The following is a 24,677-nucleotide window of genomic DNA, read 5'->3' as shown; positions in this document are numbered from 1 at the left end:
GCTCACTTGTCAGTATCTTATTCGCTGTGGAGTATTTTATGTTGCAAGTCTTTTTTTGCTTCTTCTTTAACAACCTTCCAAAATAAAAGTCATATTTCCCTTTTAATCTTAAATTGCAAGAAACAACTTTGACATTTATTTTATATCTTACAAGCATATATATTATTTAATATTATTATTTTAAAAATAAAATATATGTTTATAAAAAATATATATATAATTATTTTATTACTTTTATTTTTCCGTCCGTCATCAATGATTACATTGTAAATTATTAAGCTATAATTTATTATAAAAAAAAACCATTAGATTTGACCAAGTCTATAATCAAGAATGTGCGTGCACAGAAATTCTCATGGAGAGTTTAGTTTTATTGCAAGGAGTGAATTTAGTCGTCACGCATTTTTATTCTTCACGAGAGAATGGTGAGAATTTACGTCCTGACCAAGTGAAAAAGACCAAAATGTTGTTAAGCTCGGAGGACTTTCGCAAAAAAAAAAATTATATATACTTAACGGTCTTTTTTTTTTAATTAGAGTATATATATATATATATATATGCACACAACTTTTAAAAAGGAGGAAAAAAAGCAAAACTCTAAAAATGGGTGCTTGGTGATTGTGGTCATGTGGGGCAAGGAGAAAATATCTGAGGATTGGGACAAATCAAAGAAAGCCAAGTGTAGGGCATTGGTTAATATCACAAGATCAAAATCCTTAATTTACCAAATCTCTAAGAATAAGAATAAGAAATAATTAATAATCCACAGAAGGAAAAAAATGTGTCTAATCTTGGTGGCTGGTTAGGTGATAATGATATAAATATATATATATAACATACATAACTATATAAATATATATAAAATATGTGGTGGTGATGTGTGCGGTGGACCACCGTGCACCGACCTTTCAGCGCCCGGAAGCTCTTGACTTTTTCTCACTCACGGCTCCGTTTGGTGCCCCGCCGAAAGCAAGCTCCCCACTCTGGCCGGCGCCTCTCCTTTGAATTCAATCCACCACCCCCCCCATCAATACTCACATTTTCATTTATTACTCTTATATTCTATTAAATTAATAAATCACATATATATATATACATAAATGGTTATATAATCACATACTTAACTACGTAATAATTTTTATTTTTTTTAAAAAAAAGAAGATCTAGAAATAGTTCACGTCTCTTAATAAAAAGTCAAAAACAAGAAACATGATTGAGAAGAAAAAACTTAATGTCGGTTCCTGTACAATTGTCTCCCCAAGTCTGAGAGTGCAAGCCAAGGTATTACCTCAATTAAAATTATGAAAAATAAAAACATCAATAATAAAAGAACAAAACACAAAATAAAGAAATTGAACACACAGTGCTCTCAAATGATACATATCAAACTCCCGCGTGGCGTGGGGACATAGATAGCACTCCCACCACCACCACCACCACCACCACCCCAAACTTTCTCTCTTTCATCTCCTCTTAAACCCCCTCCTCTCCAAACCCTCTCCATCTTCTTCTTCTTCTTCACCCCCTCCATCATCCTCGCCGGCCGCCCTCTTTTTCTCTTCTTTGGTGTTGTGTTGGTTTCTGTGATTTAAGCGCGAGTTCCGGGCGGCCGGCGGATTACACATCCATGGAAGATAAAGGAAAAGGTGGCCAAAACTCCGGCAAAGGTAAACAACACATGCAGCAACAGCAACAGCAACAACAGCAAAGGACGCCGGTTTTTAAAGAGTCGTCCTCTGCTTTACGTCCTCTCAAGAAGATCAAGAGCCCGGAGAGACACTCCGGCGCCGGCACCGGCACCTCTTCCGTCCGGCCACCGTTCTTTCCTTTTGCTTATGAGAGTAACCAACCACTATTTAATCCTCACCAACAAATGATATCATTCAACAACTCCACTCAACTCCCAATGACTCCATCTCAACAACAACAACTGCTTCGTTATTGGAGTGAAGCTCTCAATCTTAGTCCCAGAGGACAGACGATGATGATGAACAGGCTTTCAGGCCGGCAAGGTCCTTCTCTCTATTCTTCTCTTTTCCGGCCACCTATCGTTCCTCCAACTCCCACCAAGCTTTACCGTGGTGTGCGGCAACGTCACTGGGGTAAATGGGTTGCTGAGATTCGTCTCCCACGTAACCGCACTCGGCTCTGGCTTGGCACCTTTGACACTGCTGAGGATGCTGCCATGGCTTATGACCGAGAAGCATTCCGTCTCCGTGGTGAGAACGCTCGTCTTAACTTCCCTCATCTTTTCCCTTCTACTGCGAACACGGTACCCAGTTCTACCACTTCCTCTGTTCCTGTTCCTAGTTCTTCTCCGCCATTAATAGAGCAAGAACAAACAGAGACTGATGAAGCTCAGCCTTGTCAGACACCAACAGCAGCAGTAGCAGCAGAAGTCACCGGACAGGTGTCGGCTACGCCGGCGAGCTCTAGTCAAGAGCTTGTCTGGGGTGAAGCTGAGGAGGCTTGGTTTAGTACTTGGGGACCTGGAAGCTCAGTGTGGGATGATCTTGATGAAGCTAACTCTCTGTTTCTTCAATCAAGAAACACTTCTTCTTCTTCTTCTTCCTCTCCTTCTTCCTCCACCTTCATGTGGAAAGATCCTTAGATTTTTTTTTTTTTTTATTTTTTTATTTTTTTATAGACTTTGGATTTAGTTCATTGGTTGTGGGTTTTTGCAAACAACCTTTGAGACTTTAAAGCTCACACTGAGGATCTAAGAGTTTAGATTTAGATTCTCTGTGTTTGCTTTGCTCTGTTAGGCTGCTTATTTTTCAAGCCATCATGAAACAGAGCTTGTTATTAGTACTCTGGAATACATAGAACAACATGCATGGATTATGGATATTAGTGTTGTTGTTGTTGTTGTTGTTGTTGTTGTATACTTTAGCATTGCATTGGGAAGGAGGAGACGGTTTTGTGTTCTCTTCCTCCTTTGATTTGTGTTTGTACCATTTATTTTTACTGCTGTTATTATTACTTGCTATTTTCTACTTTGAATAATTACTTCTACTTTTTTTTTTTTTATGTGGGATGTATTATTGTGATTATGTCAAAACTGTGTGGAAGTATTATAGTAGGTTTATTGATGTTTGTGGTTTGAAATTTTTCTAATTTAACGGTAGCGTTGAAATTTAATCTTTATTGTTAGTTTAGATGTGAGAATTTGTTGATTGTGTAAACAAATTTATCACTAGCAATTGGATGGAAAAAGTTACCAAAAATCTAAACATTATCAAAGAATTGACTCTCGTTTGTGTTGTTTTTGTATGGCTCTTGTTTTTGTTTTTTTTTTTGTTGCCGTGTATGTTTTTATTCTAGTTGGGTTTCACCTTTGGTGATTTAGTACCTTTTTTTTTTCAATGAATTGATGTTTTATCTATTTTCTCAGAAAAAAAAAAGTGTTATAAAAAAGAATAAATCAAGTATTAAGTTAGAATATCAGAGTCTATCATATTCCGTTTGTTATTGCGTTTATTTTCGTTCCATCAATTATTCTTTTTACCTTTCCAATGTTCTATTTGAGTGAAAGCATAGTCCATTATGCATGGATTGAAATTCACTTGATAATTTCCATCAAACTTTTGAATTCCAGGACCTCTTCATTCATCACCATTACTTGAATGTTGACTAAATATATGTGAATAAGTATATGTAATTTCACTTTATTAATTAAATGTAAAACACTGAAAAACGAATTGTTTACAATAGAGGGGAAAGTTTGTATTAGTATCATACTTCAACTATTTTTTCCAAAATCTATGTTTATTCTTATTTTAAGATGTCTTGTGTTTAATTTAATCAATAATTTTTTAAGATTTATTCTATGCTATTTTGAATTTGATTCTAGTTTTTTTTTCTAAAATTATTTGGAGGTAAATCACTAATTGCTATAAATATTTATACATATACACATACCTACATACGTAACTATATATATATATTATATATATGTATGGTTTGTACCTCTTATCATCCACTAACTTGTGGGTGTACTCCTAAGAGCACTAGCCAATAAAATTCCACCAAATAACCCACAAAATAAAGTTTTGATTCTTCAAAAAGGTTGGGATGATATTTATGTTGAATTATTGTTCACCATTCATTTTATACATTGAATGAAAAGCAAGGCCTTTCTCTTTCTTCTCTTCTTCAACTTCTTAACTTCTTTGAGCCATTTTAATACTAGTCCGTTATTCTTCTTATTATAACTAAAAATTATCATAAAATCTATTATTAATATTAAAATATTAAGGACTCAGAACAATAAACAAAAAAAATCTAGAATAAAAGAAAACCAATGGTACAATGATTAGATTCACTAAATCATTTCAATATAAAAGTGTCGATATTTCATTTACTTCTTCTATTTAATGATTCGATCCGTGGTTTATTGGCAACCATGTTTTATGAAATATCTTTATTTCCCTGTTTTGCTAGATTTATCCATAACAAATATTAAGCCTAAATTCTTAACTGGTTTAATCTAAATGAAGCAATTATCTTGAGTCTAAACCCAATATCCACTCAAGACCAAAATTCCAATTAGTGCTAGAACTCATCTTTTTGTTTCAAACTTTTTAAGCACAAAACTACAAGCATTGCATAACCAACCAAATGGTCCAATGGTGACCAAAACTCTTCCAAAAACCTTAAAAAATAATTGAATAAAAGACAAGAAGGAGGCAACTCAAGCAAGGATCTAGATCTGCATTGCTAGACTAATTTCATGAATTGGTTGTGTCACATCAACTAGTTTTTGAGGCCTTAAATCAATCATTTGGTCTCTTTGTGGTCTGGGCCTCAGGAGACATGGGCCGCATGCTTTTGTTCCTTTCTATACTTTAACAAACTCAGTGATAATTCCCATGTTTTCTTTCACTAATTATCTCTCTCTTTTTGTTTGTAGTTGAATATATTTTGGTATTTAAATATATAGAAAAAATTTATATTTATAGATAGAATTGTATGTATAAAAAAAATTTAGTATATATATATATATATATTTTTAAACTAACTCAAATTTCCATGAATGGTATATTCATGAAAGATCAACCATCACACTAGTTAGTAGTCATTTCTACAGTAATTAAACGGTAAATATTTGACTTTTATTCAAGGAAAAAGCTGAGAGTTTGATTGTCGACTTATTTACGTTGTAGAAAATAAAAATAATCTAATAATATATATATATATATATGAAGGGACATATCAAAGCCATGAAGTGATGGTTAGGACTTCTTTACAACTAAGATTGCACAGAGAGATCTTTGTGCAGTTTCTATTGACAAACAACAACTTGTTATTCTTTGCAGGCTTCTGGAAATTATGGGTGCCAGCAAATGCTCATTTGTATCATTTTTTATGTACTTTTTGCCAGCCAAACCAAAGGATATATATATATATATATATATGACTCTACATTTGGTTGTGGATTGACGTTAGTTACTATGAAAATAATGAAGTTAAAACAAAGAAAAAAAGAAAAAAAAAAAATAACTGTGTTGATGATATACTTGCATTTCCAGCGAGAGCATGCAGACAAAGCAGTCAAATAAGGCATGCTTGTTTTATTTGGGAGCAAATGAGATATATATATATATATATATATATTGGTGAGCTACATCTAATTGTTAGATCTGATATATAGCCAAATCATCACTCTTAAGTCTTAACATAATTTTGCTCGCTAATTTATATAAATATATTTTTAGATATGTTTTGGCATTTGTTTGAATACATGACAGAGCTAGACCAATTTTGTACATATTGTAATTGGATCAATTTATCTTTATTTATCGCATTTCAAAATATTTAATTTTTTAAACAGTGTTATGATATTGAATAAGTGATGATTATATTAATGCATAATTAAGTTTATGATGAATAGAAATAATAAAAAGATGTTATTAAAAAAAATAATAAGTAAGAATATATGATGTATAATTAAAATTAACTGATAATTATTAATAATTACCATAACCATCCAACCTTGAAGATAAAATTAAAGTGAAAGGATTTTAAAACTATTATTATTATTATTATTATTATTATTATTATTATTTTATTATTGTAGTTTGCTCTCTGATTGAACACCCAAACGTGGGGAACATATTATTGAAAAGGGAATATGACCTTCAACTTTGTGGTTGTCTCTCTTGATTACTTGCAATTAATTTAAGTACCAAATTAATTAATGAATTAATTTATTAATTAATCATCCCCCCTTAATCCAAGCTTGAGAACAAGAAGAAAAGAATGGACATATGGTATCAAATCCATGTGTATTTGTGAGTGCTTGCCCACTATCAAATTGGCAAACCTTATTATCAAATAAATGATCCAAGTGCCCAATTAAATAATCCTTAAAAATTAATTAGTATGCCATGACAACCAGCCAAGCCATATTAATTAATTAATTAATTAATTAGCCTTCCATATATATAAATCATCTAGAAAAATCCATTCCATTCCATTCATTCTCAAAATTATTCCATAATTTCTAATTTACCGTCAATTTTACCACAATTAAATTGGCAACCCTATTCAATTGATCCAATTGCCTTTTAAAAATCCATAAAAATTAGTCCCCAAGTTATGGTCTAGAAAGTTCCATTCCTTCCAAATCAATTCCCAAAATTATTTCACAATATTGATTTTTTTTCCTTTTAATATTAGTGGTTATTCATTAGTCTTTCATATTCATTTGATAATTAAAGGATAACCAAGTGGACAATTTTCTGAAAAAAACATTTTTTTAACTACACTATATCAATGCCATTTATAAAAATATTTAATTAATAAGTATTTTTGAGTCATTTACTAAAATTCCATAGAAAAAACCCAAATGCATATATATATACATATAAACGAATGATGGTTTTGCTGCATTGTATGAAATGCTAATGATCTCCCTTCGTGAGGGGGCACTTGTTATCTTTATAAAAATAAAAAAATAATAATAAACTAATGATCTTAAAAAAAAAAAATGTAGGTTGATATATATATATATATTATAAATTTCTTGTGATATGGCATGGAGCTAGCTATTCATAATCAAGACTTTCACAAAGGACATCCCGAAAGAATATTTACTTCAAATCATTCTTAAAATTATTCCATTATTTATAAACTAATTAAAGAAAAACAATGTAGTGAGTTTCTTTATAAAAAAAATACAGTTTAAAAACAGTTTTTATTGTATTATTTAATAAAAATTTGAAAATCATAATTCTCATGTAAATCAAGGCGCAAATGTGTTAAAATATGATTTTGATATGTAGCTTTTTATATTTTGTTAGGAAAAAAAATTATGAGAGATTTCTAAAATCACAATGCAAATATTTCTTAGACATTATTATTATTATTATTATTATTATTATTATTATTATTTAAGGGACCTATGTGCAGTCCAGAGACAAGGAAGAAGACATGTAAATCAATAGTATGAGATTTAGTGGATGAGTTTGATTGATGATGCACATGCACTGTACTCGTGGGCGGATGGGTAGTTGGTGAAAAACTATCTAATTTTTATTTATTTATTTATTTATTGACAAGCATGTATTGGTCCTTGGATGTTGATCAACTTAATATAATATATATATATATTAATCGTAGCTGCCAAATAAAATAAAACTCATAATAAATTATGTCAACTCCATTAATAAGTAACTTGCCTGATTGAGATTATAAGTTAGATGAATCTAATTAATGATATTCTCAAACTCAATCCAGATCTTTTGTAAAATTCAGTTATTTAGCCTGTGAACACATAATCAAATTGTTATCAAAGTAATAAAATAATTATTAGTATTCCATGTGTCAATGCTTATGGGAAGCATTGTCAGGATAACATATAAATAGATAGATATTGATGTCAAGGTAGATCTATTGTTTGATTAAACTATTCTCCCTCAAAGGTTAAGTGCTATTATTTGAAATATAATTGTTACATTTTGGGATAACTATGCTTTAGCTTCTTATAAAGGCCTCTTACTGACATTTGGGGTGATTGGAAGAAAATTGTGAAGAAATCCTTAATTTGTTTTTAGGATTTACTTGTGAGGGTATTATGTGGAACATTTGACTTGAGAAAAATTACACGTATTTTCACTTAAAATTGTTGTTAAATACAGTTCCTGATTTGACAAAGGCAGAATCAAAGGAATTGGTGCCAGTGGCGGATGGAGGGGGGTCAAGGGTGTGCTTGAGCACCCCCTTGGCCCCAATCAACCAATATTATTATTATTATATATATATAAAAGAGGAACACATGAGAGAGTTGAGCACCCCCTCTCTCTTCTCACACACATACTCTCTCTCTCTTTCTCTCTCTATATATATATTAATAATTCATTGGATCTTTATTTTCATTTTTCTAAAAATATTTATTTTTTTTACAAATTAATACCGATAGTTTAAAAAGTAGTGTTTGGAATAAAATTAATATTTCTTATTTAGATATTTTATAAATTGGTTTATAAAAAATAAAAAAATAAAAAAATCATTGTTTAGTCTTCATTTATTACAAATTAGTTCATATAGAATAAAAATTAGAAAATATTACAAACATTTATTGGTTAAACCCGTGATTTTTATTAGTTAGGATATAAGATATATATATATATAAACAAATATTTATGTAAATATATATATTTAGAAAAATATTTATAAAAAAATTATTGTTTGGCCCCTTAATTTTTATTTTGTCTTGAATAAAAAAAATTATAAATGTATTTTTTTTTTGTGTAACAATTGGATTGGCTAAACTACAATAAATATGTCGTTCAACTAATCTAATTATATATTTTTTAATTAAAAAAATTTTAAAAAAAAATTATAATTTTTTATATGAGCACCCCCTTTATTTTCCTTCTGGTTCCGCCACTGGTTGGTGCTAAAGATAAAAAGGAGTATGGAGTTTCTAACCACCAGAGACGTGGTGTCAGTGCCGGTGTCGATGCCAAATACGTCGGTTGTGCGACCTCCATCCCTGAGCATGAGCTAGTTTTTAACATCTTTTGCACTCCTAATGGATTCATCCTTCCATTAAAGGTTTTTTTTTTTGTTTCGTCTTCCCACTCTTTGTGGCCTTTTTGTTGAACTTCTATGTTTCTCTTATTTATACTGATTATTTTTTTTTTAATGAATGTGATTTATCCATTATATATATATTTATGTTCATCAGCATGAAATAAACTAATATACCGCACTTTAATCTTGATGAGCAAGTTATTTTTTATTTTTATTATTGTATCCGCATGTATTGTTTATATATAAAACTATGTTTTATAATAGGTTAACCATGTATTTATTTTTCAGTTATCTACAACCCAGGATTTAGAGAGGAGTAAGATAGAAGATGTGATATTTATTATAAAATATAGTTTTGATTTGCCATGCACCTCTTCAATTGTGGAGGAGAACTCTCTCACTTTGTTTATGGCCAAGAAAGTTTGGCCCCCACACGGATGTCATAATATAAAAACTCTTTTTGTACTTTTGTTTATTTTATTTATTTTTTAATTCTCTTGCTTGTGTTATATTTAATTTATTAAAAAAAACTTTACAATGACTTCTAATAAATTAATGCAAAACTGCAAACGTTGTACTGGTTTAACTAATGTTTGATTGTAGAATAATTTTTTTTATTTTTAAAAAAACTATTTTACTCAAATTGAGTGCAATATTCGGGATCATTTATTTGACATTTTTCCCCTGTTTATGTGGAATATAATTATCCAGATAACCAATAATTAATAGCAATTATATGTGAAAGAATTTTATTTATTTATTTATTTCACAATCAGACAAATTACTTTTATTTTTTATTTTTTTATGAATAGACTTTAATCACACATTGAGAGAGAGTTAAATTCTTAATCTCATGTATGGAAGTCAAGTGTCTCACTTTCAGATTATTATTCTAGTAATATGTATGAAAAATATAGTATTAATGGAATAAAAAAAAATTAAATTGATTTGAAATTTTTCATTATATATAAATTTTCAACTCTAAAATCCAACTAAATGGCTTACAAAACTTATAATATATACGGAGAGCATGTCATCTACATGTGATTGTAGATTTTCGATGGAATCTAACGGTTTTTAATCATCGTGTGCTTGTGAATAATAGCACAATGATGAACAATATTTTTTTTTTGTTTGAACCTTCAGGTTATGTTCGTAATAATTACTCAGTCAATTATAGTCATCCAACTTAATTTCTATTAGATGTACAAGAAAATTCCTAAAAACACCATAACATAGCAAACTATTTATTCCCGAACTCAATACAACCCATTCTCATTGTTGTTGATAATGTTTATTTACCAATTTATTTCTACCTCCATTTTTTCTCTCTCCCTTACTTTTCTCAATGTGCATACCTTTACCCATATAATATATATATACACATATTTTTTTTCATTAAACCAATCACATAAATAATGTGCCATTTTTTTTAACAAGTCTGAGAAATGTTATATATATCAAAGTAATATGTCTAAATAAAAAATTAATCATTTAGTCCACGCATCTTTATTTAATGGGATTTGGATAGTAAGTCTATACCTATAATCAGATATTTATTATTTATTAATAATTAAATTTAAAATTTTTTAAATATCTCACATTTATTTTTCATAACGACTGATATATTAATGGATTATGAGTCATCGGTAAGTGTGCGCATTAAGAAAATCCCAAATATATATATATATATATATATAGCATAAAAACCTTTTCAATGGACCACGTTAGCAACAGCGTCCCGCGGCGACGGGGAACGGGAAAAGGACAAATCTTGACAGAACTTCCATCAAGAACGTGGACCTCTTGCAGCCGTCAGATATGTCCGATCAAGTCGAGGATACGATCAGTGATCCCATCATTAATCTTCCTCGAGATGGGCATCAGCACGAATCCCGACGAAACCAATACGGTTACTGCAGAGCAGAGGGAGAGGTGTGGGCATGGGCGGGCCCGGTACTTCAAAGTGACAGGATTAGGAGACGAATCGGGCCTCAGTGATGAGTGAATGGACGGACGGATGCATAGAAGGACGCATCGAACGGTTGAAAACGACGAATGCGACAACGCGGCCGCCAGGCTGCTACTTCCTGCCAAGACATCTCATAATTTCCTTACGCTCACCACCCCTTTGTTTTACCCACTGTTACATTTACATTCATCTAATCCTCAATCTACAATGTTTTTTTTAATAAGGACTAAAATGAAATTTTCGATAAAATATCGGTTAAATAAATTTTATTGTTTCATTATATTTGTTTTGATATTTTTATGTGATATATTGGGTGTGTGAGAATCACTGGTAGCTCATTAGTAATTTATTCGAATTGTGAATGAACAGCTTAAGAATTGAATCTTTTTCCCTCAATACTATATAACATTGTGCAAAACATTGCATAATATCATAAAAATATTGTAGAGTGTTATTCATTATTTTTTAGTATGTAAAATATCAAAATAATATTATTTTTTAAAAAAAAATGAATTATAACTCTTTGAATGTGTAAAAACATTCCAGGCAAAACTTTTGACATTAGAATTTACTAGATATTTCTTTTTTTTTTAAACAGTTTACTTTTTGATCATGACAGTTTATTTTTCAATTAATGCAACTTACTCCACTGGTTTATTCTATCTTAGAACATGTACTTCCCGTTTAAAATATATAGTTTCCGTTTAATATTGTGTGTTTCTGTTTAATCACATAAGTTTTCACTTAACATATTATATATTTGCGTTTTAAATCTGGCATTTCTGCTTAAAATTATGGATTTTTATTTAAAAAATTGAGACTTAATTCTATCAATATCAGCCACTTTTATGGCAGAAAGGTCTGAAAAGTATCATGTTAAAAAAAAAAGATCTTTTTGGAAATACTCAAAGTTATAGGTTTTTTTTTGTGAATACCTTATCTTCAAATTCAAAGGGACTATTTATTTATTATCAGTTAAAAAAATTATTCATAAATAAAAAATAATTATATAAAATATTTAAAATATTTCAAAAACAATAAAATTTTTAGCCAAAAGTTGTACTTCCAAATTATGCATTTTCATCTTTTACCTGTATTTTTTATTAATATAAACATGCTACTCTATGTAGTTCGCGGCCATTGACGCACATACAAGTACATCTATATTTCTAATAAAAATATATCATAAAATAAAATTCAAAATTATCCAAATCAACAGCATAAAAATCATTCCCACTAAACTGCTTAAACTATCTGATGTAAAATCCACACTTATTAAAAAAATAAAAAACCGAAAGTTCCTAGTCCGTGTAATTTCGGTAATTTCAGGGTAATCAATATAAAAGACCCAAACATACACAAAATGGGCGACCTAATTGCTCGAAGCTCAACAATTTCAAAAATTACAGGGGTATAGATAAAAAAACCCAAGAATATATAAAAACAACCCCTGAATTCCCAAACTCCACGGCGGTGATGGGATCCATCCTACTTCCTAGGTCCCGGCACCTATTCTCCGGAGATTACAGTTAAACAATCCCTACACGCTTGTCACGTGAGTGGGCGGTGAGAATAAGGTTAGCTTAGGTTCAGGTGATAGTTAGATCTACGCCACCACCACCACGACCACAACGTGCCTGCTTCTCTAACACCATCATCATCATCATCATCATCATCATCATCATCATATAACATCGGGCTTGGCGCGCTATTGCTCTCTCTCCCCCGATCCCAGCGCCGCGTCGGCCCGAGACCACGACCACTCCCCGTGGCCTTGGGATCGGAATGCCGGCGAGGTGATGGCGATGACCAACACTGGAGTCGTCGGCGACGATGAGGAGTTCTATGAGTCTTTGGATCGGATCTTATCATCCTCTTGCTCGTCCACTTCTGTCTCTGATGATGACGCCGGTGATCTCCATCGCCGCCGGTTCCGTCATCATCATTTCCCTTGGTTTCCCCCGTCTTCTGCCTTTTCCTATGATTTGTGGATCTCGGAGCCGTCGTCTGTTGAGGAGCGCCGGCGAAGGCTTCTTCAATGCATGGGGCTTGCTGGTGATGTGTCTGGGGAGTCTGGTGTGGTGGTGGAGTCGGCTGTGACGCCGTTGCCGGCTCGTGTTCGAGATGTTGAGATCGCGCGCTCTGTTTCATGCGAGGGCTTCATGTGGCATCCGCATGCTGCTGTTGCTCGCGTGGAGAGATCACGATCTGATGGATGCGTTGATCCTGGGGTGCATTCCGGGCAGCCACCGCTAATGCCGAAGTCGCAGCTTTCGAAGGAGGTACTGGATGGTGATGGGGATCCGAGGTTGACGATTAAGAATCTAGATGATGGAAGGGAGTTCGTGGTGAGAGAGGACGGGAGCTGGGACAAGGTGAGAGAAGTGGGGACGGGACGGCAACTTACAATGGATGAGTTCGAGATGTGTGTTGGCCGTTCCCCCATTGTCCAGGAGCTCATGCGACGACAGAGTGGCACTGGCACCAGTCCCTCGTGCAACGGCTGCGGCATCTCTGGTGGAAGCAGTGCTGCCTCGCGCTCATCCGGGTCGGCAAGGAGCAAAAAGCGCGGGAGCTGGCTCCGGAGCATTAAGAATGTCGCCGGTAGCGTCGTGGCCGGAGGCTATTATCAGCGGGACCGACCGAGCAGTGACGAGAAGGACACGTCGTCGGAGAAGGGTGGGCGGAGATCGAGCTCAGCTACTGATGACAGCCAAGACGGGATTCACCATTTTCCAGAGAGGATAAGGGTCCGGCAATATGGTAAGACCCAGAAGGACCTCACTGCGATGTGTCTGAGTCAGGTGATACAGGCGCACAGTGGAGCCATCTGGTGTATCAAATTCAGCTTGGACGGGAGGTTTCTTGCGAGTGCCGGTGAGGACTGTGTTATTCATGTGTGGCAGGTGACAGGGTACGAGAGGAATGAGGAGCTGTTTTTGGAGGAAGGAACGAAGGAGAATGGGAATTGTAAACCATTCTTTGCTTCTCTTACTGATGGGTTGGCAGAGCCCACATTGGAGTTGGCTGGTGTGGAGGGGAGCTATTGGGAGAAGAAGAGGACGAAGACCTTGAGTAACTGGAAGTATATTAGCTCCGACCATTTGGTGGTGCCAGAGAAATTTTTTGCTCTTGGGGAGAAGCCCGTCTGCTCTTTCAAGGGTCATGTAGCAGATGTTCTCAACCTCTCATGGTCCAAAACCCAGGTTCGTTTATTTTCCTCTATTTTTGAAATTCATAAAAATTTGTTTGCGTCTCTTGCTTTTGATATTTAAGCACTTAAATTTGAGTCTCGCCTTGTTTAATTTCTGTGCATAGATTTCTTTAAAATCAATCTATGCCCCTGCTGCCTTTGTGCAGAAATATCTTATATTGGGTTTGAAAACTCTTTTACATTACCTCAGCAATTTGTGAATGGTGATATACTTCCTTATTTTAACTGATTATTATAATACTGAATTTGATGGGAATATGAGATGATTAATCTGTTGGGATTTTAATTAAAGAAAGGAATTCTTAGGATTGAAGCACAATTTTTCCATTGTCTGTAGGCTTTACTTTTGATGGAACTGAAAGAGAAACACTTCAGAGAAATTTTAAGAAGCATTGTATAGGCAGGCATACTGCATGACTAGAAAACAATATTGCTGGTTGCCGCCAAAATATAGTTGAGGGTAATCCTCCCAAATTTAAAAGTAGAACTGGTTATATGGTTCAAAAGAATATTCAACTAAAATCTTGGTTGATCTATTCATCAGTTAGGTATTTTCTACGAAGAATTAGCTAAGATAATTCTGTAGTGTGCTTCTGTGAGCTGGCCCTCTTGAAGTAATGGCTGTTGACAAACTTACATTTTTGCGCCTATTTCTTAAAAACAGTCTAGTTCAGTGTCTGCTTAGCTTTAGAACAATTAATAGTCTTTTTAGAGTCATGATTCTTTGCTCAGTTTTCTTATTATTTTTTACTATTGTCAGCATAGAAATAATCTATTTCTGTTCAGGAAAAATCTTGCAATGACAAGTTGTAAGGAGTGATCACTAGATATACAAGAGGCTACTCATTTCTAGGGCAGAAAATCACAATTCAATGCGCCGAAAATCTTGCAAAACAACGTAGTGATTGTTTTCACTTCCAAATTGTTCAGAATTAAACTTGGTATCATGGCTTCTAACTGATGGTGGTTACATTGTCTCTTTTCCTACATGATCTTGGGTTAACTTTTCTCCTTCAACAATTTAAGTTGGAAGGAGAGCACAGAAGAGAAAGAAATGTGGTTATGAACCTACATTACATACATGGAACATTAGGTATCTCAATGTGAGATTGCACTTGCAAACTTAATAATCGTTTGTTGGGATGGTAAGGTTGTTTAATGAGTTATCAAGTGATTTCTATGATATATAATTATACATTATGTCAGACATGCTTTGGTAACTGAAGCATTTTGCGTAATAAAATGTTGGTCACTTTGCTGATGTTGGATGCAATTTTTAATCAATATAACTTAGCACTGGTCATCTACTCCCATCCTTCAGCAAAGAAGATATTTTTTTGTCGATTTTGGAAGGTTTATGTATTCCTTGAGGCATTATCTTGTTACTAATGTAACATGTGCTCTATCAAGGGTAAATTTCCAATTATTTACTGTTTGTATCTTGTTGGCTTCCATGCACCATCTGCAATGTAGTTTGATTGGCTGTACTTGGTTTAGAAACCATATTGATGCAGAAATCCTGCTTATCCTTTGACAGATTGTAAGCATATAATTGGTCTTTGATCCATGTCTTATGATTTTTCAATATGTTTATATATACCTTCTGACACAATTTCACTTATTTCCAGTACTTGCTTTCATCTTCAATGGACAAAACAGTTCGACTGTGGCATCTGTCTAGTAGTTCCTGTTTGAAAACATTCTCCCACAGTGATTATGGTGAGCAGTTGATTGTCTAATGTTCCACCTTTTTGCTTTTTTACATGAAGTTGTTACTCATTTCCTTTATGGGGGCTGATGGAAGTTCCACCAAATATCGATTTTCCATGGCCCAGTGACTTGTATTCAATTTAATCCGGTTGACGACCGATATTTCATTAGCGGATCACTAGATGAGAAAGTTCGCATTTGGAGTATTCCAGATCGTCAAGTTGCTGATTGGAATGATCTCCATGAAATGGTGACAGCTGCATCCTATACCCCTGATGGGCAGGTAATTTTTTTTCTAACATGTTCTAAATCTGGAAAGTGGCTCTATGTACCTGTAAGTGCGCTCGTTGATAAACTGAGTGCTCTGGATTTGGGGAAAGGAACCTCTCTATATTGGAGTGAAGGTTCTGTCCTTATACCTTGTGCTCATAGGAGCCTTGTGTATTGGGCTTCCCCTAAATGTTGAGTGCTTAGGATGGAATATTTTCTTATTTGCATTTATTGCTTAATTGTTTTTTATATTTTTGTCTCTGAAGGCTGCCCTCGTTGGTACTCATAGGGGAAGTTGCCACCTATACAACACATTCGGTATGATATAGCAAAAAGTTTCTTGTTCAAATAGTTAATTTGCACCTAATCTCTCACCCACAACTTCAAACCCAAATTTATGGAAGCAATTGAAGGCATCCTAATTTTATTTAGAATTTAACTTGCATTAGTTGTGATGTGTTGGTATGCTTCTTATACCCAGCTCTCTTTTTTCCAGACAATAAGCTGCAGCAGAAAAGTCAAATTGACTTGCAAAACAAGAAAAGGGGTTACAGCCACAAAAAAATTACTGGCTTCCAGGTATAAAACATAAACACATTTATCTTGCAATTTTAAGGAACAAATATCTTATACAATTTCCATTATTTGATATAGTTGCGCAACAAAATTATCTGATTAGGTTAATGAAACAGTTTGCCCCAGGTAGTTCCTCTGAAGTCCTAATTACTTCTGCAGATTCACGAATCCGTGTCATTGATGGTGCTGGGCTAGTTCACAAATTTAAAGGTAAAAATCAGTTTGTCAATTTCATCTGGTCATCAATGAATAATTATCTTTTATTGGTAATATCTTGTAATCTGGCTTTCCAAAATAACTTTTGTCCTAATATGAGACACAAGGCTGATATTGTATTGGCTATTGTTGTGCAGCAAGATTTAATGGAATCTCCAGAGTGTCCTGTAAATTTTAAGAAGCTTTTATTCTTTAAATGACATAGCTCTGTTTCTTTCATTAAAGTATATAGAGCACACTTGAAATTAGGTTTTAATAATCTGTGGAGGCAAAAGCTTGATGCTCCATATATACGTAGGCATTTCCAATGGTGGAGAATCTAATTTGATATAATTTAGAAGGGCTTATTCTAAGGCAAAAAACGATCTTTTCTAAATGAAATTGTTTTGCTGTGAACTTTTAATGAGCTTTCTGTTTCTGTTGAAGTGTATAGGTATGCTTGAAATTGGTTTTAAATCATTAGGGGAAAACCCACTTGATGTCCCATAGCCAGTAGGTATTTTTTCATATGATGTAGAAGAGTATGATCTATAACAAAGACAATCTTTTCTAAATGGAAAGGCTTTGTAGTGAATGCCATTTTAATATGCTTTGTGTTTTGTCTAATTATTTATGTTGTGCTTCAAATTGGTTTTCAATAATCTGCAGGTAAGTCAATCTGGAGAACTTATGTGATGGGTAGCATAGAGACCATTTTCCATCTCTGTTCTTGATGTGCTATAGAAACTAATTGCTTAAAGTTTCTCTACAACTAGTTAAATCATCAAGACGCACCTTTTGGTCATGCTGGATTATAGTTTTAACCTAGAGTAAGTTTTATAGGATTCTACACATTACAACAGAACTGCTATCCAATCAACCATCGGTTCTCCGTAATAAGCATTGGTTTATAACAACCACCTTATATGCACACACACACACACACACACACATATATCATATATATACATGTGTAACATAATATTTATCATGGGTGTTGTTTTGTAATAACCTACTTATATGGACACACATACCATATAATCTTTATATTATATTTTTTTTTTTATAAAACATACTATTTGAAGATTTGCAACTAGTTTTTACTGGACAGTTCACATAGCTGTGAAGTGCTCAATTTTCTGGAAGAAATTGGAACTGCAATCTTCTCAAGATTTGGCAAGAATTGTTACTTTCAGAATCTGTTCACTCAAATATTTCGTTACATCTGATTTTATTTCAATCTGCTGGAATATTTTCTTCATTCCTCAATAAATTTAACAACTTCTGCTTTGGTTCATTTGAGGGGTTTGTACTCATCTCATTCTGCATTTAGTAGAATCATGACATTTCATGCTGAGTGTAGGCATGGAAAAAGGAAAAATATATAAATAGGGGACGAAGTCAAAAGATTAAGTGTTAAGGTGGAATTTGCTATAATTTGTAAAGAATGCTGGTAAACCTACTATGAAAAATTCTTTATGGTATGAATTCCGTTGATGACAGTGCTTGATTAACTTTTATGTGAAGAAATAAATTATTCTAGAGCTTGATGGTTATATTGTGAATTTATAAAACTGGACTGTTTCACTAGAGGATGGAAAGTTCATGATAAACATTGGTGCATGCCATATGACCTGCTATTGAGTGTAGGGAGTATCCATCATAAATGGGTGGGTTCTTCTGATCTCTCAGTGGTAGATTTTTTGGTTGTTTGTGACTCTTTATAGTCAAGATGTTTGATGAATTGAATTATTTACTATTAATTATTGCAAATATTTTAGAAGCTCCTGTTAGAAAATCACGGGTCAGATAGAAGTGACAAGATCATGACTTCTAAGTTTTATTTTTTATTTTTTGTATTTATGTTGTATTGCTTAAGGAAGGGCATACTTTGATGATTTTAAGGGTTGGAAGAAGAAAAATGAAAAACATTAGAAATTAGTAATTTATTTGGATATCAGGTAATTTAAAGAGATGTAATGGTGTTTCATGTAGGAAATTTGTTAATTTGTAGAAAATGATATATTTGATGCTACATTCCACCAGACAGATGTTTCCAACTTCTCATGCAAACTTCATTTTCATCTGTAACTTGATTTTCATTTGCTTGAATGCTGCCTTGTTAACTTTGTGACTTCTAGACCGAATGCTTGGTTTGTGTAGAAGCCATTGATTTTAAATTTAATAATTTAAAGTTTTGGTATGAATGCAATTGATGAATCAAATCTGGATGATTCTTAATGTTTTCTAATTTTGCTTGAAATCTTATCATCCACTATAAAAATAAACCGATAGTGAAGGATGACTATTTGTGAGGTTCTTGTGTGTTGCTAGTGAAGAAACTGAATGTACCTGTCAGATTACCAATCTTGAAACTGAAAGTTTTCTATCACTTTGAAGGTCCTCGAAAGATTAGTAGAAAGTCATGAAAGTTTTGTGCTCCCGTATTCAGATAGACAAATTCTGAATGTGGTAGATATTTATCATTTCCATCAGCCTAAACATGAAGTATTGTTTAAAGGAGTAGCCGACTCTCAACACATTGGCCCTAAAACTTTAAAGCCTTCAGATGATCCCCATGGACGTAGAGTTTTAGAACTCAGCCAACCTATTGGATGGTATGTTATTAGCACTTTTTAGTGTCTTCATGTGAAAGTGGTCTCTGTTTAGGATTTTCACAATTGCATCTTTAAAGTTTACCTAGCTTTCTAAGGAACAAGTTCTTATTGGCAATACTTTTGCTTTGAAGAAAAAATGACAGCTACTTGTCTTTGCACTGCCGGGACGATGCAGAATGATGGTGACAGCTAGTAAGGCGGACTTAGCTTGTTGACAATTGAAAGCTTTCATTAACTTTTACTTGTTGTCTTGCTGCCCAGGTTTGGCATGTTGTATTAGCTGCGGCACAGCTCATTTAACAAAATAAAAAACTTTTACTTGCCTCTGGAATGTGCTACCTCACATAGAACACATTGAGTTGCTACAGTATTGTTTTGAATTCAGTTTATCCAGAGCTTATATTGAACTTTCTCTTGTTGCTTGCAGGGTTGCGGAACACGAATAGCCAAATCTCAGCATCCTTCACAACATCTGGGGACCATGTAATCTCTGCTAGTGAGGACTCTCAGGTGTACATTTGGAGATATGGCATTGATTCTCGACCAAGCAGACGCAAAGGAGTTATACCAGTCACACAGTCTTATGAATATTTTCATTGCAAGGATGTAACAGTGGCAGTTCCTTGGCCAGGCGTGAATGTGGGAACAACGACCGCAACCGCGGCTCAGAATGACAGACTGAATGATCTCAATGAAACCTTCCAGGCTAATTTCAACTTGCAATCTGAGGCTAATGAACAAGAAGGTATGCCAACTTATAGGCGTACCGATGGTTCTCAGCAAGATTGCATACTTAATACCAACTCTAGCAACTTTGGCGACAGAATTTCATCTACTTGGCCCGAGGAAAAGTTGCTCATGGCTTCCAAGATAAATGCGGGCTTCAGCAATGCCGGCATGTTTCTGCAGAGCAGCTCAGCCTTAGGCTTGGTGATTGTGACTGCAGGTCGTGGTGGTGAAATCAAAATACACCAAAATTTCGGCCTTCCAGTCCGGATATAAGTATCACAAGAGGTGGAATGTCAATCAATTCGAAGGCCTTGCTGTCTTATATTCTCGTCCTAGCAAACGATACACCGTCATTTTGTGTACATAAAATCAAGTTACAAAGGATGAATATCTGGAGGTTTATGTTCTCAACACAAGATTGTGCAGATCGTAGCAGGTTGACAAACCACATGTATTAATGAATTGCGGAATTTGAAATGTAGATCAGAGGACCATGAAAAGCTTGAAAGATACAACAGATAAGAGAAAGACGCTGGAGAGGATGCTGCTGTTAGATCTCATCATCAGATGTTTAACAGTTAAAGAAGTCTAGTGGTTTCAGGGGTATGGCGGTTTGAGTTCATCCTTTCTATTTTCACAGCTGCACGTTTTCTCTTTGGTTTCTTTATTTTCCAGTTTGATGCAAGAAATATCAAATACAATTGCAAAGTTCAGTCAAGCAAGGTATGCTCCTTTTTTATTTTTATTTTATTTTTGAAGAATGAAATCTAAAAATTCAGGTGCATTCTTTTGTCATAAACACCATCCCTTATTCTTCAGTAAATCTTATTTTCATTGTCATGTTAAGCCTAAGAACAAAAACTTACATAGATTTATAGTGTAGCTTATACCTCATTACCTTCATAACAACAAACAAAAACACTTAACAATACCCAGAAAAGAAAAAAAACAGAAAAAAACAAATCACCAACCCTACGACTTGAAACTCAAATTCCAGCAAAAACAAAAAACAATAAAAATCACAATCAATTCATCAAGCTCTCAATGATCAGCAGAAGGAACAAACCCAGCCAAAAGTGGATCATCATCCAGACAAGCAGAAGTAGTACCACCATTACTCCAGCATCCACCTGGGAAAACACAAGCACTATGATCCATACCACTTCTCATTTGCAGTGCTTGCCACTCACCACCCAGTCCTGTGCAATCATACAATGAAACCCCAAGAAAAGGATCAACAGTGAAGTTATCAAAGCCCATAGCCATCCCATTTGATTCCAATGGCTGTAAATTATGAGCCAAAACATTACTGTAAATACTCCCAAAAAAGTTCTCAGTTCCTAGTTGTTGCTGCTGCTGCTGCTGTTGTTGCTGCTGAAAACTTGGTACTAATCTTTCATCTTTACTATTAGTATTACTAGTATTAGTACTGGAAGTGGTGGTGGTTTTGGAGCGTTTGTTCTTCCGGCCACCGCCAACAGGGACGTTCCGGAGAGTGCCACCGTTGGTCCAGTGACGCCGGCAAGCCTTGCAGAAATGCCGAGGCTGACTTTTATTATAATTGTTAAAGTAACAGAACTTTGTGTTTGTAGACTGACATCTTGGACATGCAAGTCCTTGCTGTTCTTGCTGCTGCTTTTGCTTCTTCACTTGGTTTCCCACTGGGTTTATATTCTTCAACAAACTCTACACCCACAAATTAATGGCTTTTTGAACAAAAAAGATTACTGAAAGCAAAGAAAGAAACAAGTACAAGTGTTTATTAATATATATATATATATATATACCTGAGACCAGTGTATATTATCAGGAATGGCTTGCTTGGAGTTGAGACCCATGTTGTGTTAGCTGTTTGGGAATAAGTAGTGTCTGGAGAACCAAAACTTGATGATATTGATAAGTTCTTCTTCTACTTCTACTTCTTCTTCTTCTTCAATGGATGGTGATGAAACAAAGTCAGAAGAAGTAAGCCAAGAAGAACAAGAGAGCATGACTCTCAACAAGAAACTCAGGGGGATGGAATGTAGCAGATAAAGATTATTATTATTATTATTATTATTATGAAATGGTAAATGATGGAATGTTTGGGTGGTGGGTTTGGGGTTTTATGCCAAGAAGGATTGAAGGTGTGTTTTTTCTTAGGGAGTAAGGCATAAAAAAAACTACAACTAAGTGCTACGGTAGAAGGAAACGACACGTGTTTCTTTTTTCTTTTTTTATATATATATATATATATATATATATATATTATTCTCTTCTCTTCTTTCTTTGGTTGTTGGAAACTTAAGACTGGTTTATTTGGGAAACGTGAGTGTTCTGGGAAATGGTTTCTAATTTTAAAAATATTGTTTTTTTAATAACACTTATTATTAATCAATATCTTTGCCTTAATCTGTTTTGTGTTTTTAGGTGATTTGAGGAGGAGAAATAATGATATTTATTATTATTATTATTATTTAAATGAATGATGAATACTTATTAGTTTCCTAAACGTATCACTAAGTGGCGTACGGAAGACCAAAGTCTACAGCGACGGAAGAGAGAGGCGGCCAAGAAACGTCAAAATCAAAGGCAAGAAACGTGTGGACACTTGCAAGTTGATAGAGTGGGCGACATAGATGATAGATAGATACACAGTCATAAGTCATCAAATTTATTTCACTATATATATATATATATATATTATCATATGTTATATATATATATATATAATTTAATAATAATAATAAATATTATTGATTGATTGAATGGGTCGGTGGAGATAGTGCGCATAGAAAGAAAGAAAGCGGCGGATTTGTCCTTATGTTCATAGTCCCAACACACACAAAACGCACAAACTGGCGAGATACCCTGCCACGCAACTGCGCCTCCTGCCCGCTTTCCTCCGTCTTCCTTTTCCCTTCCTCCTTTTTTTTAATTCTTTCTTTATTTAACATATATATATATATATATATTTGTTATATGTCTTAATAAGTTTCCTATAAATTTTGATATTGGAGTAATTATATGAACTAAAAAGTATTTGAGAGAATTTTAGTTAATGATATTTTCATTTATTAACATTAAGTCAGTGTTGGTACATTTAAAAAAAAAAAAAATTTAAATCTCAGATTATGCAAAGTGAGGTCATATCTCATATGTGTTGTGTGATATGGACTTCGTCTTTTCAAATTGCTTTTTCTTGTTCTTGTTTTGCAGAGGCGTCTTCACCTCCCGACGATCGCTACCGCTCTTTCTTAGCCCTATTGTATCAGTGTGTTTAGTACTTTTTTTGTCTGCTTTCCTAGTTTGTGTGTGTTCTATAATAATAGTTTATCATATTATTAAAAATAAATAAATATATATATGTGTGATATTAACTCAAAAAATTATAAATAAAAAAATTTATATGAAAAGATATATCATTTGTTTTATATTTTTAAAATTAAGATATTTATATATAATTTAAAAAAAAAACACAACACAAAAAACATTGAAGTAGCATAACTTTGATAAACACTTGAAATAGAATTGGAAATGAAAAGGTATTATAACAACCACTTGAGATATTATCGGTGAAATATTGTGTCTATTTATTTAAAAGGTCATATCTTTTTTTTAATGAAAAAGCTATGTCTTTTCCTTAAACACCACCTTTCATATATATATATATATATATATACACCTATTTAAGTAATCTCAAAAATAAAACAAACACTTGACAAATTCATTTATTTTGTTCTTGAAAGTGTATAAAAAATCAAAATAAATTATCACTTTAAAAAATTATTATCATCTCAACTTGAGTTTTGAAAAGGTAAACCATACTTAAATATCTTTATTGTATTCTAAAAAAAATTCACTATTCAATTCGATTTAAATTTAAAAAATATATGAAGATAAATAAAATCTAAAAAACAATATTGCCGACCTCTTAAAAACTTGTGGATTTTTTTAAAATATAAAAAAATCAACAAGTTTTCAAGGAGTCGGCAACTTTTTTTCTTTTCTACGCTTAAAAAAAACATTCTATCTAGCAAAACATATCTTACAAATCACAAATCACCACACATATAATAAGGCATATTACATATAAAATCTTATTAATTTAAGACTAAATCATAAATGAATATCCAGCTGTTTGTAACTACATTGAAAAGTAAGTCACTTCCTAAATTTCACAAGGATTTCGTCAGACTCACAAATCACCAATATTATATAATAAATAAAATGATCCAAATATATATATATATATATATATACTTGGAAAAGCCAACACTTGCCCAAGATGATCTACCAACTTATAATTTAATTATCACAAAAGATAAACTCAAACTTAGTTAATGTATTTTTGATTCCATGAATGACATGTTGG

The 24,677-nt window shown here is 33.4% G+C and overlaps 3 protein-coding genes across 3 annotated transcripts; 2 read left to right on the top strand and 1 right to left on the bottom strand.

Moving 5' to 3' along the window:
* Positions 1–1,436: 1,436 nt before the first annotated feature.
* Positions 1,437–2,981, top strand: LOC120275254 (ethylene-responsive transcription factor ERF053-like). Its single transcript, XM_039281777.1, has one exon. It carries the CDS (start codon positions 1,628–1,630, stop codon positions 2,609–2,611), a length of 984 nt encoding a protein of 327 aa, XP_039137711.1. The 5' UTR covers positions 1,437–1,627; the 3' UTR covers positions 2,612–2,981.
* Positions 2,982–12,537: 9,556 nt separating this feature from the next.
* LOC120275142 (WD repeat-containing protein 44-like) lies at positions 12,538–21,107 on the top strand. The gene is made up of 7 exons (XM_039281644.1): positions 12,538–14,217; positions 15,854–15,944; positions 16,061–16,218; positions 16,472–16,523; positions 16,702–16,784; positions 16,898–16,991; positions 20,022–21,107. The coding sequence occupies exons 1-7, from the start codon at positions 12,811–12,813 to the stop codon at positions 20,594–20,596; spliced, it is 2,460 nt and encodes an 819-aa protein (XP_039137578.1). The 5' UTR covers positions 12,538–12,810; the 3' UTR covers positions 20,597–21,107.
* Positions 21,085–22,439, bottom strand: LOC120275143 (dof zinc finger protein DOF1.7-like). Its single transcript, XM_039281645.1, has 2 exons — positions 22,111–22,439; positions 21,085–22,009 (listed from the first exon to the last, which is right to left on the bottom strand). The coding sequence occupies exons 1-2, from the start codon at positions 22,159–22,161 to the stop codon at positions 21,365–21,367; spliced, it is 696 nt and encodes a 231-aa protein (XP_039137579.1). The 5' UTR covers positions 22,162–22,439; the 3' UTR covers positions 21,085–21,364.
* Between the last annotated feature and the right edge of the window lie 2,238 nt (positions 22,440–24,677).

Source organism: Dioscorea cayenensis, chromosome 14, assembly GCF_009730915.1.
Source record: "Dioscorea cayenensis subsp. rotundata cultivar TDr96_F1 chromosome 14, TDr96_F1_v2_PseudoChromosome.rev07_lg8_w22 25.fasta, whole genome shotgun sequence".
NCBI lineage: Eukaryota > Viridiplantae > Streptophyta > Magnoliopsida > Dioscoreales > Dioscoreaceae > Dioscorea > Dioscorea cayenensis.
Note: the sequence above shows the minus strand (reverse complement) of the source record. Positions and strands in the feature narration are given on the sequence as shown.

What these genes read in the sequence shown, in the direction of transcription:
- LOC120275254 (XM_039281777.1), top strand. Translation starts at nt 1,628, where the DNA reads ATGGAAGATAAAGGAAAAGGTGGCCAAAACTCCGGCAAAGGTAAACAA.
- LOC120275142 (XM_039281644.1), top strand. Translation starts at nt 12,811, where the DNA reads ATGGCGATGACCAACACTGGAGTCGTCGGCGACGATGAGGAGTTCTAT. An exon ending in TCTCATGGTCCAAAACCCAG is followed by an intron (nt 14,218 to 15,853) that starts GTTCGTTTATTT and finishes ACTTATTTCCAG; the next exon opens with TACTTGCTTTCATCTTCAAT. An exon ending in CCTATACCCCTGATGGGCAG is followed by an intron (nt 16,219 to 16,471) that starts GTAATTTTTTTT and finishes TTGTCTCTGAAG; the next exon opens with GCTGCCCTCGTTGGTACTCA.
- LOC120275143 (XM_039281645.1), bottom strand. Translation starts at nt 22,161, where the DNA reads ATGGGTCTCAACTCCAAGCAAGCCATTCCTGATAATATACACTGGTCT. An exon ending in ATAATATACACTGGTCTCAG is followed by an intron (nt 22,010 to 22,110) that starts GTATATATATAT and finishes TTGTGGGTGTAG; the next exon opens with AGTTTGTTGAAGAATATAAA.